The sequence below is a fragment of the Cricetulus griseus genome (assembly GCF_003668045.3).
Source record: "Cricetulus griseus strain 17A/GY chromosome 1 unlocalized genomic scaffold, alternate assembly CriGri-PICRH-1.0 chr1_0, whole genome shotgun sequence".
NCBI classification, from domain to species: Eukaryota; Metazoa; Chordata; class Mammalia; order Rodentia; family Cricetidae; genus Cricetulus; species Cricetulus griseus.
In genome coordinates, this window is record NW_023276806.1 from 130,666,685 (window position 1) to 130,684,078 (window position 17,394).

The window sequence follows — 17,394 nt, forward strand, 5'->3', positions numbered from 1 at the left end:
GAGGGCGATCTGGGGAGGCGGGGCCCGGTGCCTGGGAGCAGCCCATATGGCTGACGGTCCCCAGTCTCGAACCAGCGGGGGAGTCGGATCCGAGCTCTGGCCGAGGTGCTCGGTTGCTCTCTCTGCCTGATGGCCAGCTCCCGCCCGGATCCTGAGCCCGAATCCGTGTTCCCTCGGGAGGTCCGGCTCTTCACCGACTCTTACTCAGAGAGCAGCCGGTTCTGCTTCTGTGGGCACGAGCTGAGCATCACGCAAAACTTTGGGTCGCGCCTTGGGGTGGCGGCACGCGTGTGGGATGCGGTGAGGAAGGGGCTGCCCTAAGTGGGGGTCCCTGGGAGGTCCTGTCCCCGGACCCCGCCTCTCCCATATGGAGCCATCGCTGTGACAATGTCCCTCTTTCTCTTTCTTTCCTCCACCCCCTCCCTTCCGTCTTGTCCCCCATAGGCTTTGAGCCTGTGTCACTTTTTCGAGAGTCAGAATGTGGATTTTCGAGGCAAGACGGTGATCGAACTGGGCGCTGGGACGGGCATCGTGGGAATCCTGGCGGCGCTGCAGGGTGTGTGAGCTGGCATTGCGGGGGGGAGGGGAGCGGGGAGCCGGAGTGTGGAGAAGTTAATACGTGGACTCCTTGGGGGTGGGCAGAACTTTTTGAACTCTACTCAGTTCTTCCGTTTTAACTAACCCCTACTTTTCTGTGAGGCAGACAGCGCGGATTGGAGTTCAGAACATCCAGGATGGGTAAAAAGAATCAGATAGGGATTCCATGAAAAGTGCTGGAGACGCTCTGCGGTAGAAATGCATTCTGAAGAGAGAAAAGAGACCTTGGGCGTTAAACCTCACCACAGCTTTGTAGCTTCATCGTGTTAGAGTCTCTTGGATTCTTTCTTTCTCGCTTTCTTGGATTCTTCCTTCCTTCCTTCCTTTCTCTCCTTTCTTTCTTTCTTCCTTCCTTCCTTCTTTCCTTCCTTCTCTCTGTCCTTCTCTCTCTCCTTCCCTCCCTCCCTCCCCTTCCCTCCCCTCTTCCCCCTTCTTTTGTGAGGGAGTGGGGTGGAGTGTGATCTGGCCAAGACAGGCTCCCTTGTTGCCCAGGCTGGCTAAAAGCATATTACGTAGAGGAGATTAGCCTTAAATTCCTGGTTCTCTTGCCTTAATTCCCCAAGTGCTGAGATTATAGGTGTGTGCCACCATACCAAGTACAGCCTTGCTAGAATACACAAGGTTATGAATTTTGGAAGGCTAGGGTGTAATGATTATAAATGTTCATTTTAGCTGTAGGGGGTGTGATGATTGTATGTATTCATTTTAGATGTAGTGGATAATTAATCAGCTGAGACTTTGGGCAAGGAAAAAGTCAGCAAAATTGTGCTTCAGTTTTACAAAGAGCCAGGAACTTAAAAAGTTCCTTACTTTGTGGTCTAAGTCATGCAAACAGGGATGCCCTTGTTTGTAGAGACAGAGCTGGGTCACACTAAGGGAAGTCTTTGCAGATGCAGACATTAATCTTTCTATTTATTCAGTCAACATGTATTCTAAGCCTTCTGTGTGCCAGGAGTCTTGCTGGGGGCCGAGGATTTGATATGGAATAAGAAGGATCTCCTCTCTCCAAGGAACTTGTAGTCTAGTGAGGGACAACGTGAGAAGATGCTATGGCATATACTTGATGATGGCAAGGTGTGTATGGCATGGATGTGCTCTGGCCAGAGCTACCTTGACTGCCGAGGGGCTCACCAAGGGGAGCTCTGACAGATGAGGAGTTGAGGAGGGTGAGTGGATGGGCGTCAGAAGGTTATACTAAAGAGAAAGAAGCCAAGTGTGGGTTTTCATGCCTGTGATCCCAGCACTCAGGAGACAGAGGTAGGAAGATTGCTCTAAGGTCAAGGGCCAGCCTGGTTTACAGCATAAGCACCTGTCTCAGGTAGGAAGGGAGGGAGGCAAGGGAAAAAATGTGTGTGTGTGTGTGTGTGAGAGAGGGGGGGGGGGAGAGAGAACCTGTCTTCCCTTACTGTCAGGCCAGTGGGTACTTTTTTTGTGCCCTGTTTAGTTGCCAAGTCCAAGCCTGGAATCTGGATGCAATCTCCTATTCTCTTACCTTGTATCCCAGAAATCAACTGCCCTTGCATTCTTAACACTTGCACAACTGCCTATTCCGTATCCCACCATATTTAGTTAGTCCACTACCACGTCTTGCTCTGATTTTCTTAAGTATCTTCGTGTTTCCAGGTGGTAAAGGTTAGTACTCCCAAACTGACCCTGTCATCTTCCCCCACCAAACCTGTTTTTCCCTGCAGGCTCTGCCATCATGAAGCCACCTCCCAGTGTGGAACCTGGACATCTCCTTTGTCATGCCCCTGCTTTTCTTCCTCATACCCTTCATGTCCTGTGGTTTTTAGCTCCTAAAAATCTCTTGGATTTTCTTGTGTTTCCTCCACTCCACTCCTGGCTCCCAGCCTGAGCCACCACCATCACTTGTTCAGACTATAATAAGCAGTCAAACCGGTTGGTCTTTTTGCTTTGAGTTCTGGTCCCCACCTAGATCCTGGCTCACTCACACCACCCTGCAATCAGAATGGCTTTTTCAAAACGTGGCTCTGATCATTACACCCCACCATACCACCCTCCAAATTGGAAACCCATCCTTACTTCCTTCAGTTCAGAAGTTTAACCTGGCTACTAATGTCTTACCTCCCTCTTTAGCTTCTTTCTATGCCTCTCTCCCAGGCCTGCTCTCCTTGGGCTATTACCCTTCTGTCTACTCTACAAACCACTTTGATGTAGCCTTCCTTAGGGACTTCATGGGGGCTGCACTTTCTGTTTGAAAAGGTTTTACTGCCTAGTTAATGCAAATGTATTCTTCATTAATGTGCTCAAGTGGCCCTTCCAAGGGAAGGCGCCTTCCTCTCCACCTCCCCCAGCCCAGGCTGGTTTAGGCCCTCTTAGTACTAAACTGAGTGCAGCTGTACTCATTAGACTCACTTTAGATTGGTTTTCCCTGAGTTCAGGTGGGTCCTTGTGCACACAGCTAGCTCATCAAATTTCCTTTGCCCATTTATTCTTCCACTCTCCTAGACATATGTTTCTTTCTTTCTCTTTTCTTTTTTTGACATCTGTTTCTTAACCTTCTTATTCTTCAAACTGTGGATGTCTCCTCTGCAATTATTACCCTTATCTGATGACTATCTATCTATCTATCTATCTATCTATCTATCTATCTATCTATGCATATATATGGGGGGTGTGTGTGTGTATGATATATATGTGCATAGCTATGCTGAAATTCCTGTTATGGGGGAGGGCAGTGGCTGATCCTACATCTCCTGAGCCATTTCTCTGCTGGGGAGAGAATACATCCAGATGTTAATGTCACTGTAGTTCCTCTCCTACTGTTCTTTTCTCAGTCTACTCCTGTTAGGTTTTCACTCCCTCGTGTCTCTAGCTGGGGTTGCGAGTGTCACTCCTAACCCCATGTTTTGAACTCAGGGGTCAGTTTCTAGCCCCCTCCAGTTGACTTAGCATTTGACAAGGGTACTCTTCTCTCCTTGAAAAGTCCTTTGCTTTCTGGGCCAACACACTTCTGTCTTCCACCTACATCACTGGCACACTTTCCCATTTTTTTTTTTTAATTGGTTCCTTTTCATCCTTACAACAGAAATTTTGAGTGTCCCAGAGCTCAGGAGTAGACGTTTTGACCCCTTATTTCTTCTGGCTATCCTCCCTCCTAAGAAGTCCCATTGTTTTGTGGCTTTGAGTGTCCTCTGTATGGTTAGGACCAGGACTCTGTTTCTTTTTTTTTTCTCTCTTGTTTCTATATCCAGACTTGTTTACATAACTCATTGCCTTTTCAGTATGTTTGATGGACATTTCAAACTTCGCTCACAAATGAAATCATGCTTTTATTTCCAAGCCTGCCTCTCCCGAAGCCCTCTTCATTTACATAAGGGCCAAATGTTCAAAATCCATCCTTAATTAAAATAAAATCTCTCTCTCTCTCTTTCTCTCTCTGTGTGTGTATAAGAGATGGAGAGATAGATAGATAGATAGATAGAGAGAGAGAGAGAGAGAGAGAGAGAGAAAGAGAGAGACTCAGTTTGTTGACATTGACAGTCCCCTCAGAATATATTCAGGATTTGATTACTTCTTAGTAACTGTCACTACCAACATTTCTAACCAACATCATCTTTCCCTTGGTCACTGCAGTTGCCTCCTGACTAACCCTCCTGTTTCTGTCCTTGCCCTGCTGCAGTTTTTGTGTGTGTGTGTGTGTGTGTGTGTGTGTGTGTGTGTGTGTGTGTGTGTGTTCTGCCTGCATGTGTGTACCACTTGAGATCCTGGTGCCTGAAGAGGTCAGAAGAAGGTGCTGGATCCCTTGGAACTGGAGTTACAGAAGGTTGTGAGCCACCATGTAGGTCACATGATGGGAGTCAAACCTGGGTCCTCTGCAAGAGCAATAAGTGCTTGTAGCTGCTGAGCCATCTCTCCAGCCTGCCAGTTTTTTTTTCTTTTTGTTTTTTGTTTTTAAATCACAGCAGTCAAAGTACATCTCATCTCATAAGCCCTGAGTCAGTGTATGGAATCTTTCCACTTAAAGCCCCCCCCTCCCCGACCTTTCCTCATCACAGCGTCTGGCCCTTCTGTCTCCCTCTCACTCTGCTCCTGCTGGCTGTTTGTCCCTGCTGCTCCATCTTCACACCTCCCAGGCACAGTTCTGCCTCAGGCTCTCTGTACTTGCTGATCTGGTGTTTGGTGAACTTTAGCCAGGGAAAGCCACGAGGTCTGCCTTCAGGCTTTCCCCAATAATGCTTAGGGAGGATTTCCCAGGCCATCCCATTAAAGGTGTGCTCCATGCCTTCACCCTCAAGGAACTCATACCTTTTTCCTGCTTGGGCCTCACTGCAGCACATATTACAATTTGATGTATTGTGTGTGTGGTTTTTTTTTTTTTTTTTTTTTTGGAGACAAGGTCTAATGTAACCCTGGCTGACCTTATACTCCTCATCTTCTGGCCTTTACTTCCAAAGTGATGGGATTAAAGGTGTGAGCCACCAGGCCCTGTTGGTTTTTGGTTTGTTGGCAGTGTGTCTTGCCACACAGCCCAAGATAGTTTAGGACTAAGAGTCTTCATTTCCTGCCTCTGCTTCCCGAGTGCTATGATTATAGACAGGTACCACTGTGCTTGGATATTTCATTCTTTTGGTCCTGTCATCTTTTCTTGCCACTGTTTTTGTTGTTTTTCAGACAGGGTTTCTCTGTGTAGCCCTTGATGTCCTGGAACTCATTCTGTAGACCAGGCTGCCTCGAACTCACAGAGATCCGCCTGCCTTTGCCTCCTGAGTGCTGGATTCAAAGGCATGTGCCACCACTGTCCATTGGGGGGTGGATTCTTGCCTGTCTTGTTCACTGATGTATTCCAGACACCTGGCATACAGATCCATGATGAGGATGAATGAGTGAGATCTATTACTTCTGTTTTCTATACTACTAATCATGCTTCTGGTTAAGTAGTTACTTTTGTGATATTGTGAGTGTTTCTATGTCTAGAATGAAACTTTAAGGAGGCTGTAGTTTTGTTTTGCCTCCCATTGGTTGTATCCCTAGCTTTAGCAAGTACTCAGTACACATCTTTGTAATGTGAGTAAAGTATCCTGTAATACTCATCTGATCTTTACCCCAGATTCTACTCTTAAAACCTATTTCTTGGACTGGGAGTATAGATCTGTGGCTGAGTGTTTGCTTAGCACGTGAACACACTTTCTCAAGCCAAACTCTCCTCAGCATGCCATAGTCCTCATTTTGGGTCTTGACATTTTAGAACAGTGGTTCTGAGTCTTCCTAAGGCTTCCACCCTTTGATATGGTGCCTCATGTTGTGCTGACACCCCCAACCACAAAACAATTTTTGTTGCTGCTTCCTAGCTGTAATTTTGCTATTGTTATGAATCACAATGTAAATATCTGTGTTTTCTTATGGTCATTTGGGGGTTGAGACCCACAGGTTGAAATCCACTCTTCCAGGCCACAGCCTTTCTTAACTATGCCATGCCCTTTGCCTGCCAGGCCCTTGTATTCTCTACTTCAAAAGCCTCACCTGACTAACTTGTACTTGTTCTTTAGGGCTCAGCTGAGGTCACGTCTTCTGAGTTTGGGTGGGTAGGTGGGTGGGGGTGCACAGCTTGGTCTTGCCCGGGCTTTTGCTGACATCTGGTTGTTATGTGTTGGGTGGAGAGGTTGAAGATTAGCTCAGAGAGAATGTTGATGTTGTAGAATGTAGAGTAACGAGAGTGGCATGGGTGAGACTGAGGTTAGGGCAACTAAAAGCCAAAGTATGGACTTCGGGCTATCAAGACATGAGGCCTTGAGGTCTCTGGACCCTCCAGGCAGGAGTCATGAGCCCTTTCACAGTCCCTCTGACTTGGATTTCTCCTCCTTACTTTCCCTCAGGGGGGGATGTTACCATCACTGATTTACCACTGGCCTTAGAGCAGATCCAGGATAATGTCCACGCTAATGTGCCATCTGGAGGCCGGGTGAAGGTGTGTGCCTTGTCCTGGGGAATTGACCAGCATGGCTTTCCTGGAAACTATGACTTAGTGCTGGGGGCAGATATCGTGTACCTGGAACCTACTTTCCCACTGCTGTTGGGGACCCTCCAACACCTGTGTGGGCCCCATGGCACCATCTATCTGGCTTCCAAGATGAGAGAGGAGCATGGAACAGAGAGCTTTTTTCAGCACTTCCTCCCCCAGCACTTCCAACTGGAGCTGGCCCAGCGGGATGAGGACGCGAATGTCAACATCTATAGGGCCAGACACAGGGAAGTGAGACCTGCCGGACATCACCCCTTCTGTTGACCTCAGCCCCCGTCTCAGTGGAGGAATGGCCTGTCTCCAGACCCATAAACATCAGGACAAAAGAAAAGGATGGATTGTCTGTCTTCTTTCTCCCCCTCTAGCAATTTGTTCCCCTAGATATTCCTGGGAAGGCTCTGTTAAAAAATTAGCAGAGCCCTAGAAGCATTGAGTTTAAAGCCCAACACTTGTCTTCAGCAGAGGAGGATGAGAAGGTATTCAGGATATTTAGGGAAAAGGGAAGAAGCAGGGTATGAATACTGGCTACAGAGAGGCTGTCACTGATCACTTCCAATGTTTTAAACAGAATGGACTTTTTGTTTGTTTGTATTTTGAGACAGGGTTTCTCTGTGTAGCTTTGGCTGTCCTGGAATTCTGTAGACCAGGCTGGCCTCAAACTCAGAGATCCATCTGCCTTTGCCTCCTGAGGGCTGGGGTTAAAGATGTCATTACCCTGGCTTCAGAATGGAGTTTTAAAAAAAGCACATTCTTGGCCAGGGGTGGTGGCACACACCTTTAACCCCAGAACTCAAGAGGCAGAGACAGACGGATCTCTGGGAGTTCAAGACCAGCCAGAACTATATATTGAGACCCACACACAAGAAAGTCGAAACCAAAACCAAAAAACATCCTTTAACATTTTTTTAAGGGTGAGAAAAAAAAGAGCATTAATCATGTCTTCACACCCCCAAACATGTAGCTATTGAGGGAGAGCTGGTACCAAGACACCTCAGAGCACCTGTGTCTTGCCTGTTGTAAGAAGACTCTAAGACAAGTCCTCCTAGACCTGAGTCTGGGGACAAACACCAGAGCTGTCCCTTTGGGCTGTGGCTTCTTCATCCTTTGCAAAGTTCAAGGCCTGATCACAGAATATCGTGTACCCAACTCTGGCTTGAGTTCTAGGTTCTTCTGACCTCTTCCAAGTTCAGTTTCCCTTCCTAACTTGTTTTACCCTCACATCTCATCTCTTCCCTCAGAGCTGTCTGGGTAGGGCTCTTTTCACTTACTGTTTAGGCACACAGTTGTCTCTGGTGTGTCCACCACCACTTTCTTAACCTCCAAACCATTCTTCAAATTCTTGCAGCCTTCCAAAACCTGCTGGATTTAGTTTCTACTGCAAGAAGGAACGTGTCAGCTTGGTACTCAGGCTACACCGGTGTGCTCACAAACTACTTTGTATTTCATTTCCAACTCCTCTTGTACTGCACTTTTAGCCATGCCAAAGTCCTACTCTTTGTTCCCTTCCCCTAACTCCATAGCAGCATTCCTTTCCTTTTCCCATCTTCTGATGAATTCCCTTAAAATTCACTCTTTACTTCTGGAAAAACAAAAAAACAAAAAAACCTCCTTTTCCTGACTCTTCTGTTTGGATGTGATTTCCTTCTTTGGGAGCTCTTTTAACTATTTAGGAACCTTATCTCGTCTTACCTGATTCTTATTTCCTCACCAATAGATAACCTCGGAGCACAGGGCTGTGGTTTATTCATCACTATCTCCCTGAAACTGGCAGCAGCTCCGGGCACACAGGTGTTCAGCAGATACTTTTGCTAATTCAGTAATTATTTATTCATTTTGTTGAAGGACCTCCAGTTCACCTCTCCAGGTGACCTTGTACGGCTTCCTGAGCCCACCTACCTACCTACTTTTGACTCCCGTTTGTTCTGAGTCATAAATGAATACTCAATGTGGAAGTACACTGGAAATAAAGAAACATAAAATATTACCTACGTGTCTTGTGTTGTTATTTTGTGACAACGCTATCGTGCCGTTTTTTCTGTTTTACCCGCGGAGGGCCAAGTCTTTGATGATTTTTTTTTTTTTGGTGATATGTTTTAAAAAGCCAAGCCAAAGAGGCGATATACTCCTCCGGCCTGCAGGTGGCAGCATCCTCGCTCGACACGTTCAGGAAGGAGTTTTGGCCCTCGCGCCACGCCGTAGGCCATCGTCTCACGCGTGCACGGAAGGGCGGGAGGGTGGATCGAGGCTGCTGGAGAGGATGTTGCTGCTGCGGTCGCTGCGCTTCTTCCCGGTCTTGTGCACCGGCCGCTCGGTGAGGGCTCCTGGCGCGGGTGCTAAGCTGCGCTCCCGGGTGTCGTGAGCGCGTCCTTCCTTCTCCCGACCCGAGCTCGGCTCCTTTTCACCGTGCTCGCCCACAGTCCCTGAGGTCTGGCCCTGCGGACATGCTCCCCCGCCTCGTGTCCAGCTGCGGCCGCTCCCGACTGCTCATCCCTCTCCTCACTCCCTCCAGGCCGGGTCTGCCCTGCTGCAGCCGTCCCAGCCATGGCACACGCTTCACGCGGGCCCCACGCTATCATCGTCTGCCTCCAGCAAGGAGCTCCTTATGAAGCTGCGGCGGAAAACGGGCTACTCCTTTGTCAACTGCAAGAAAGCTCTGGAGGCTTGTGACGGTGATCTCAAACAGGTGGGAGGAGGTGCTGTCCCACCTGGAGCTCGACCTCTACTTTTCTTTAGGGGCCACTCTGGGGAGCATAAGGTGTCCTTAACGATTGAGCCCAAAGAGAAGAATTTGGCTTAAACGATAGCTTCACCTTTCGGTTTCGTCTTCAGTTTACCCAGACTCCCAGAGTTAACTGACTGTATTCCATATTAGAGGGCTGTGGGATTTGCTGCTGCTTGCGTATCAAGTGTTTGTGTAAATTTTGAAGTTAGACGCCGGAGGACCCCTCTCTATCACACACACTGTAACTTTGTACGTTGCAATTAATCCTTTAGAGTTGTATCAGTGTTGTCTTTATAATGAAGACACTGCCATCAATCCCATAGTGGGGTTGTGAAGATTAAAGTTATACAGGCGCCGGCTACATACAGTGCCTGGTGTAGAGCATTAGTAGTAGACTAGTTTCTGTTATAGAACGTGGGAGTGCAGAAAGAATCGTTGACTTGGATATATTTTTGTTTGTTTTTCGAAACGGGGTTTCTCTTTGTAGCCTTAGCCGTCCTGGACTGACTTTGTAGACTAGGCTTGCCTCGAATTCACGGAGATCTCCTGCCTGCCCTGCCTGTTCGGATATATTCCTAATTTCTGTGACTGGCTTTTTCCTCTTTCTTTTCCATTTGTAGGCAGAGGCCTGGCTGCACAAGCAGGCCCAGAAGGAAGGCTGGAGCAAAGCGGCTAAGCTTCAAGGGAGGAAGACTAAAGAAGGCTTGATTGGGCTGCTGCAGGAGGGAAACACAACAGTATTAGTAGAAGTGAGTTGTTGGGGAATCTGTATGCTAGAGACAGCTATGTCTGGGAGTATAAGGTTTGTGGTAGATCCTTCGCCTGCTTAAGGAATCTGAGACCACAGTGGTGTTTGGAGTTCAGTTCTCAGGGCCTGTGTTTAAGTGTGGACATGCACAGCTGTCTTGATGGAAAAATGCCTAGCAACCTAATCCTTCCTAAGTGTAAATCCAATGCAGCCTTGTTACCTGGAGCTGGTAGATTTAGAAGCTAGCAGCAGGGTGTGGTGGCTCTCACCTGTGGTCTCAACACTTGGGAGACTGAGGCAGGAGGATTACTGTGAGTTTGAGGGCAGCTAAGCTACAAAGTGAAATCCTGACCTCCCCTAAAAAAAAGATAAGAAAAGAAGATTGATTGTAAAGTCAGTAGTCATATTAACTATTACTCTGTGTGTTGATGACTGATAAGTTGCAGATTTAAAGAAGGCCAGATGGCCAAGACTGGTGAAAAAGCAGACGCAAATAAGGCTACAGTAAAGTAGTGAGATAAACAAGTGATGGTAACAGTGGTTTGGAGAGTGGGCATGGTGGTGCGTGGGTGTAATTCTAGCACTGGGGCAGTAGAGGCAGGAAGATCAATTCAGGGTCATCCACAGCTACTTACTGAGTTCAAGGCCAGCCTGAGACCCTTTCACAAAACAAAAAAGGTTTGGAGTTGGAAGGGGTTAATGGATGAAGTGATTATGGTGTGTTGCATAGGCAAGTAGTGAACTGACGGTGAGTCCTTCAGGGTGTTCTGGGATCCTCTGGGGTATGCAGGTTGTTGTCGACTCCCTCCATGGCAACAGTCACTTCCCTGGTCTCTGCCTCACCAGAAGTAGGGAACTGCAGCTTTAAAACCTGAGGCCATTTTTTTCTGTTGCGTCTGCAGCTTGTCCTGTTGATATCTTGGCTTAATCTCCAACTGCAAGGCACTTTTAGAAAACTATCTGTAAACAGCTTATACAGCAGTATCCATTTGTTTCTACAGGTAAACTGTGAGACAGATTTTGTCTCTAGAAATTTAAAATTTCAGCAGTTGGTCCAGCAAGTTGCCCTGGGAACCATGTCCCACTGTCAGAGCCTAAACGATCAACTCTCCACATATACTAAAGTGAGTTTGAAGGTTTTCTCCAGCTTCCTGTTGTTGCCCCTCACCTTAGGGCCTGTCTGTCGGGAAATATTATTTTAAGGTGTGTGACTTTTGTTTATGCTGCATTTGTTTAACTCTGTGAAGCTGTGTTACTGTGCCTATTTAAAACACCTGCTGGTCTAATAAAGAGCTGAATGGCCAATAGCAAGGCAGGGTGAGACATAGGCAGGGCTACAGAGAGGATAAAGATGAGAAATCAGGGAGAAAAGGATTGTGGAATGAGAGAGGAAGGAGGAGGACTTCAGGGGCCAACCACCCACCTACATATCCAGACATGGAGTGAGAAGGAAAGAAAAGGTATACAGGAGTAGAGAAAGATAAAAGCCCCGAGGCCAAAGATAGATGGGATAAGAAACAAGCCAAACTAAGCTAAGGTCGGACATTCCTAACTAATAAGCCTCCATGTGTGATTTTTTTTGGGAGCTAGGTGATGGACTCCCCCAAAAGCCAAAAGACTCCAAAGAGCCAAAAGAGTAAGACATCACACTGCATCTTTCCTTTTTTGGGGTGGCCATCTCTTTCATGCAGGTGCTGGGGATCCAACTCTCTCTGCCTTTCTTGATGACCCTGAGGAAACCCTTCCCAGATTTTGCCTCAGTAATGCTGATTTCTAATCACAGCTCACTTCTCACTTCCTGGCCAGACAGCATCAACTGTCCCCTAAAGCAAAGCTTTCAAGGCAGTGGCTCTGGTCTCTTGCTAATCACAAGCTGATTCTTCAGCCCCAGCTGATCAGAAACCACAGAATCTTAATTAAGAATATCATACGTTATAGGACTAATAGTCTCTAAAGGAACTCTCAAAAGATAAGAGAATCTTTCTTGTTGTTTTTGTTTTGTTTTTCGAGACAGGGTTTCTCTGTGTAGCTTTGGAGCCTGTCCTGGAACTCTTGGTAGACCAGGCTGGCCTCGAACTCACAGAGATCCTCCTCTTGCTTCTGCCTCTGCCTCTGCCTCCCGAGTGCTGGGGTTAAAGGCTTATGCCACCACCGCTGGTTTAAAGGTGTTTTTATTACATTGTTCTTATTATGGTATATTTGTGTGTGCATGTGCGTGTGTAGGTCGGAGGTCATCTTAGAACTCATAGTTCTGTCATTTCACACGTGACAGCTCAGGTGGTCTGGCTTGGTACCTAATGCCTTTATCCGTGGAGCCATCTCACTGCCCCCCTCTTACTCCCTTTTGAATCTCATTATTTTTTCTTATATAAAGTTTACATTTATTTGTTTGTATGCACATGGGTGCCCACAAAGGTCAGAAGATGATGCTAGAGTTACAGATGCCCAATATGGGTGCTGGGAACTGAACTCAGGACCTCTGGAAGAGCAGTCAGTGCTCTTAACCTCTGAGCCATCTCTCCAGCCTTGAATCCCATTCTTTCTTTTTCAAGATTTTATTTTTATTTTATGTGTATGAATGTTCTACCTGTATAGTGCCCTACGTGTGTGCAGTGCACTCAGAGGCCAGGAAGGGCACTGGATCCTTTGGAACTGGACTTATAGACAGCCATGAGCTGCCATATAGGTGCCGGGAATTGAACTCAGTCCTCTGGAAGAGCAGCCAGTGCTCTTAACCACTGAGCCTTCTCTCCAGCTCCTCCAGACCCCATTCTTACCTACTTCTGTAGATAAGCAGGGTCATTGGGTCATCATTTGACTTCCAAGTGTTTCTTGTTACAAAAGTGTTAATGTATGTTTGTTTCCAGTGTAGATGGTGACAGGTTGACTTGGTTTTTCATTTGATGTCTGTCCTGGAAACAGTTCACAGGAGTTCATAAAGATCTTTCTTTGTTTGAGACAGTGTCTCGAGAAGGCTTGGCCAGCATTAGCCACAGTGTGTAGCCTCTGCTAGCCACTAGCTTCTCATCTTGCTGCCTCCTCCTCCTCACATGCTGAGATTAAGGCATGTTCCACCATGTTCACTATTCCTTTGTCTTTTTTTTTCTAGCTCCATAGTATTCTGTTGTGTGCATGTGCCATGGATTATTCAGCCAGTCCCCTGTGCTTGGGCATTTAGGCTGTTGGCAAAATCCAATGATTAGAAGTAATTGCTCAATGAATAATCTTGTGTATATGTTCTTTTAAAAAATTCATACTTTTGTATCTTTGAATGTTCATTGTCAAGCTGGTTGTGATGCATATCGGTAATCCCAGCACTTGGGAGGCACAGGCAGTAAGATTTCTAGGAGTTTGAGGTCAGCCTGGGCTACAATGTGAGTTACAAGCTTTTCAGGATTACAGAATGTGACAGTAATGAAAAAGGTGTGTCCTCATGTCCCCAGGCCTAGACCCACAGCGTCAGGGGTTAAGTGCTCAGCTGGAAATTACCCAATCCTCTCCTGCTCGCGCATCATCACAGGTTCCTGGCAACACCCCCCAAACCCACTAGTGTTGATGTTTAATGATTGTGTAAGATACTGGTCCCAGTTTCTAGGAAGTTCTAAGAAGGCAGGCTAAGTATGAAAGCGGAATGGAGTTGGGGGCGGTGCAGCAGTAGAGTAAGATTCACAAGCTTGATGATGCTATCGATTTTTAGCATCCTTGGCTTAGTAGCAGCTTCATCTATTTATAGATGGTCCTCTTAGCTGTTTTCCCGGACCTAAGCTCTTTGTGCCTGTTTGATTTCGGCACACAGCGCCAGCTCACACTTATCTCCTGTACTTAGGGCTTCCTGAACTCCTCTGAGCTTTCCGAACTTGCAGCTGGGCCCAACAGAGAAGGCTCTCTCAAGGATCAGCTGGCCTTAGCGATTGGTGAGTATCCAAAGATTCTGGAAAGGGGAGGTTAAAGTCTGGTTTTCTTGGTATCTTTGGTGCCCCTCCAAATTTCATTCGATAATTGTGATCTGAGTTCAGGAGTTGGAGACAGGTGGTAGGAGTGAATATGATAGAGACAGGTCATGTACTTATGTGGGATTCTCAATAGTAAATAGAAAATTACAAGCTCATGCACCTCTAAGGGCACGAGTATGTGAGGATGGGTGCAGAAGACACCCTGAAAACCCAAAGGAGGCACCATCCCCAAGCAGTAACTGGTTAGTATATCGAGGGAACTGGAGTTCTGGTACACTCAGAATCCTGAATTACATAAAGGAATTTATGTTTATAAACTAACCCTCATGGTTCTTAATGGTTTGCAACTAGTTAAAATTATTTCATCACTGTGCTGGCTAAGATGAGGCAAAGATGAGACGGCTCTTCAACTTCCAGGTGACCACTTCTGTACATGTTATAGGGAAAAGTACAATGAAGGTGAAAAAGAAAATTTAAGGGGTTGGAAGATGGCTCAGTAATTAAGAGCCCGGGCTGTTCTTCCTGAGGACCCTGGTTTGATTCCCAGCACCAGCTTGGTGGCTATTGACCCTCTGTAACTCCAGTTCTAAGCGATTCTGGCTTCCAAGGGCACTGCATGCATGGTGTTCACAGACAGACATGCAGTCAAAACACCTACGCATAAAATAAAAATAAATCTTTTTTCTAAAAGAAATTTAAGGTCGTCATATTTAGGAATTATACCGTGAATTTATGAAGGCATATCACATGTCTGTAGAAGCCACTTTGGGGGAATCACGCCCGGTCACTGTGGGAGCATCATGGGGATCTTGCTTTCTCTTTTTCCATAAGTCCTGATGGAGGGAGGCAAACGGTTGTAATTGTTGGGGATTTTCTTGTTATCTGCAGCTTCTAGTGAAGGCACAGTTCTGTTTTTACAAGGTAACCTCGTAGTTAATGTCTAGTGAGTCATGGGTGAGCCACCAGGCTAACAGCTGTGTTAAGGCCTGGGAGAAATGGGGGTCTTGCCCTTGTCAGCTTCTGACAATTAACTGTTGGGTAGAGCCTATCCCTTACTGTTTTTTATTTTGGCTTCCCTTGGAAGGGGATCCCTGCAGGAAAAGGAGAAAACTAGAATCTGCTTTTGGTTCTCATGAGGTTTTGAGAATGTTATCTTTGTACTTTTGATGTTCAGAAGTTGAAACTGTCAGGTGACTGGAGTTTGGATTTCCTGGGGCTTTTGGTTATAGACCCTTCCCAGACACTGTTGGTGATGGGAGTTGTGTGTATCTGTTGTGGCTGTGTTTTCAAGAGAGTGATTTGGTGGGGAGAAAATTCACTTAACTGCTTTGGGGTCCACTTTGAGTTGTAATTCCAACTCTGCCACATACAGGTGGGTGTGTCACTTGACTTCTCTAAGCCTGGGTGTAGCCTGATGAGAGTAGCCACATTCTTAGTGCCCGATATGCATGAGCCACATAACACATGCTCTGTGCGTGTCGCCTTCTTCATTTCTCACAGTTACCCTGGAAGGTACATAGTATCATTACCATGGTATAGATGAGGAAACTAAGGCAGTTGATAAATGCCGTAGGTCACAGAGCCAGGAAGAGGCCAGCGGCCTGGTCTTAACTAGAGCATTCCTCTGGGGACTCTGCTCTTCTCCCTCCTCCCCATCCTCCTTAAATACAAGCTGAGGCTTGTGTCTTTCATCTCATTGCAGATGTACAGCACGTACAGAAGGGTCACTATGCACACTTGGCCTCGTTGGTGCTACTATGGTCATCACAATCCAGTGGTGGTTGTTTCTTGTCTTTGCTCTCTTGTAGGGAAGCTGGGAGAGAACATGATTCTTAGGCGGGCTGCCTGGGTGATGGTGCCATCTGGGTTCTATGTCGGCTCTTACGTGCACGGAGTGACACAGAGCCCCTCGCTGCACAACCTGGTTCTGGGGAAGTACGGGGCCCTGGTCGTCTGCCAGACCTGTGAGCAGAGTGCAAACCTGAAGGACGTGGGCCGCCGCTTGGGGCAGCATGTGGTGGGCATGGCCCCGCTCTCTGTTGGCTCCCTGGATGATGAGCCTGGAGGAGAGACTGAAACCAGAATGCTGTCACAGCCGTACCTGCTGGACCCTTCCATCACCCTGGGACAGTATGTGCAGCCCCAGGGTGTGTCTGTAGTCGATTTCGTGCGCTTTGAGTGTGGGGAAGTCGAAGAGGAAGAGGCAGTGGAAGCCAAATAGGTTTTTGGCCCAGGTGGGACTATTTATTTTTAGATCTGGATTTCCTTATAAAAAGTTGTTTTCTAAACCTCTTCAACCCTTGAATCTGTTTTTTCTTTTTAGTTTATAATGAAGTCATATACTGGTGGGTAAAGTTGTTAAATAGTTATGTAATAAAGTAGAGTTTTTCTCATTGGCATAATACTGGATTTAACTACTTTTGAGATTTTGAAAAACTGTATTGTCGAGCACATGCCAGGCATGTGTGGTAAGCCCTTAGCCCAGCAGGCCATTGCCCCAGTCCCCATTGTCACTCTATCACACTGTTCCTTAAGTTTCTTACACTCTCTCTTGTTCCCATGACAGTTTCTAATTCTGCTTCATTCTATGACATTTGGGCCCTGCGTCTTCCCTGGGGCTTCCCCTGTAGTATTACCCCTGTAGTCAGGATTTCATGTTATTGCTGTGCACTAGAGTTGTCTGGAAGATGGCCCATCTGCTGATGTCTACAGCATGCTCTCTGAACTGGTACACACACTAGTGTGTACCCCTGAAATGGGTGTGGGTAGCTGGGCCTGGGTTTCCTGGGTGGCTGTGAGGCAGGTTTTGACATTCTTGTGCCAGGGACCGGAAGGACAGTGATTCAGTTCACAGCTCTCAACACTGCTATTTATTTGCTTTTGATGCTGGGGATTGTACCCAGGGCCTTGGGCATATTGCTGAGGTAAGTGTTTTACTGCTGTGCACTTTCCTTTTTAAAGATTTGTTCTTATTTTATGTGTTTGAGTGTTTTGTCTGCATGCATTCATCTGCACGGTGTACATGCCCGGTGCCTGCTTGAGGTCAAAAGAAGACACTGGATCCTCTGGAACTGGAGTTACAGGTGTTTGTGAACCATCATGTGGGGGCTGGGAACTGGACCTGGTCCTCTGCACGAGCAATAAGTGCTCTCCACCTGAGCCATCTATCTCTCCCGCTGTACACTGAGACTGGGTCTTTGTAAGTCACTGAGCTTGGCCTTGAATTCACACCGTAGCCCAGGGGGCCTTGACCTGTGCCTGCCCCAGCTGGGCTGGAGACTGGAGTTTACAGGTTTGTGAACCAGGCTTCAGCATTGCCTGTGTACTTTCTCATCAGTGAAATGCCATTCCCACGACAACTAAAGTCACCCTAAGAAGGAACCCTGGAGGG

The 17,394-nt window shown here is 47.0% G+C and overlaps 2 protein-coding genes across 2 annotated transcripts; both read left to right on the top strand.

The window, feature by feature from the left end:
* The first annotated feature begins 9 nt into the window (after nucleotides 1-9).
* On the top strand, nucleotides 10-8,564 carry Eef1akmt3 (EEF1A lysine methyltransferase 3). Its single transcript, XM_027392267.2, has 3 exons — nucleotides 10-300; nucleotides 445-556; nucleotides 6,435-8,564. Exons 1-3 carry the CDS (start codon nucleotides 130-132, stop codon nucleotides 6,842-6,844), a joined length of 693 nt encoding a protein of 230 aa, XP_027248068.1. The 5' UTR covers nucleotides 10-129; the 3' UTR covers nucleotides 6,845-8,564.
* A 186-nt stretch (nucleotides 8,565-8,750) lies between these two features.
* Tsfm (Ts translation elongation factor, mitochondrial) lies at nucleotides 8,751-16,405 on the top strand. Its single transcript, XM_027392264.2, has 6 exons — nucleotides 8,751-8,891; nucleotides 9,090-9,263; nucleotides 9,923-10,051; nucleotides 11,052-11,174; nucleotides 13,877-13,964; nucleotides 15,812-16,405. Exons 1-6 carry the CDS (start codon nucleotides 8,838-8,840, stop codon nucleotides 16,222-16,224), a joined length of 981 nt encoding a protein of 326 aa, XP_027248065.1. The 5' UTR covers nucleotides 8,751-8,837; the 3' UTR covers nucleotides 16,225-16,405.
* Nucleotides 16,406-17,394: the final 989 nt, after the last annotated feature.

Coding starts and splice junctions, on each gene's coding strand:
- Eef1akmt3 (XM_027392267.2), top strand. CDS start 130: ATGGCCAGCTCCCGCCCGGATCCTGAGCCCGAATCCGTGTTCCCTCGG. Junction 301..444: donor CGGCACGCGTGTGGGATGCG/GTGAGGAAGGGG, acceptor TGTCCCCCATAG/GCTTTGAGCCTGTGTCACTT. Junction 557..6,434: donor AATCCTGGCGGCGCTGCAGG/GTGTGTGAGCTG, acceptor ACTTTCCCTCAG/GGGGGGATGTTACCATCACT.
- Tsfm (XM_027392264.2), top strand. CDS start 8,838: ATGTTGCTGCTGCGGTCGCTGCGCTTCTTCCCGGTCTTGTGCACCGGC. Junction 10,052..11,051: donor ACACAACAGTATTAGTAGAA/GTGAGTTGTTGG, acceptor TTGTTTCTACAG/GTAAACTGTGAGACAGATTT. Junction 11,175..13,876: donor AACTCTCCACATATACTAAA/GTGAGTTTGAAG, acceptor TCCTGTACTTAG/GGCTTCCTGAACTCCTCTGA.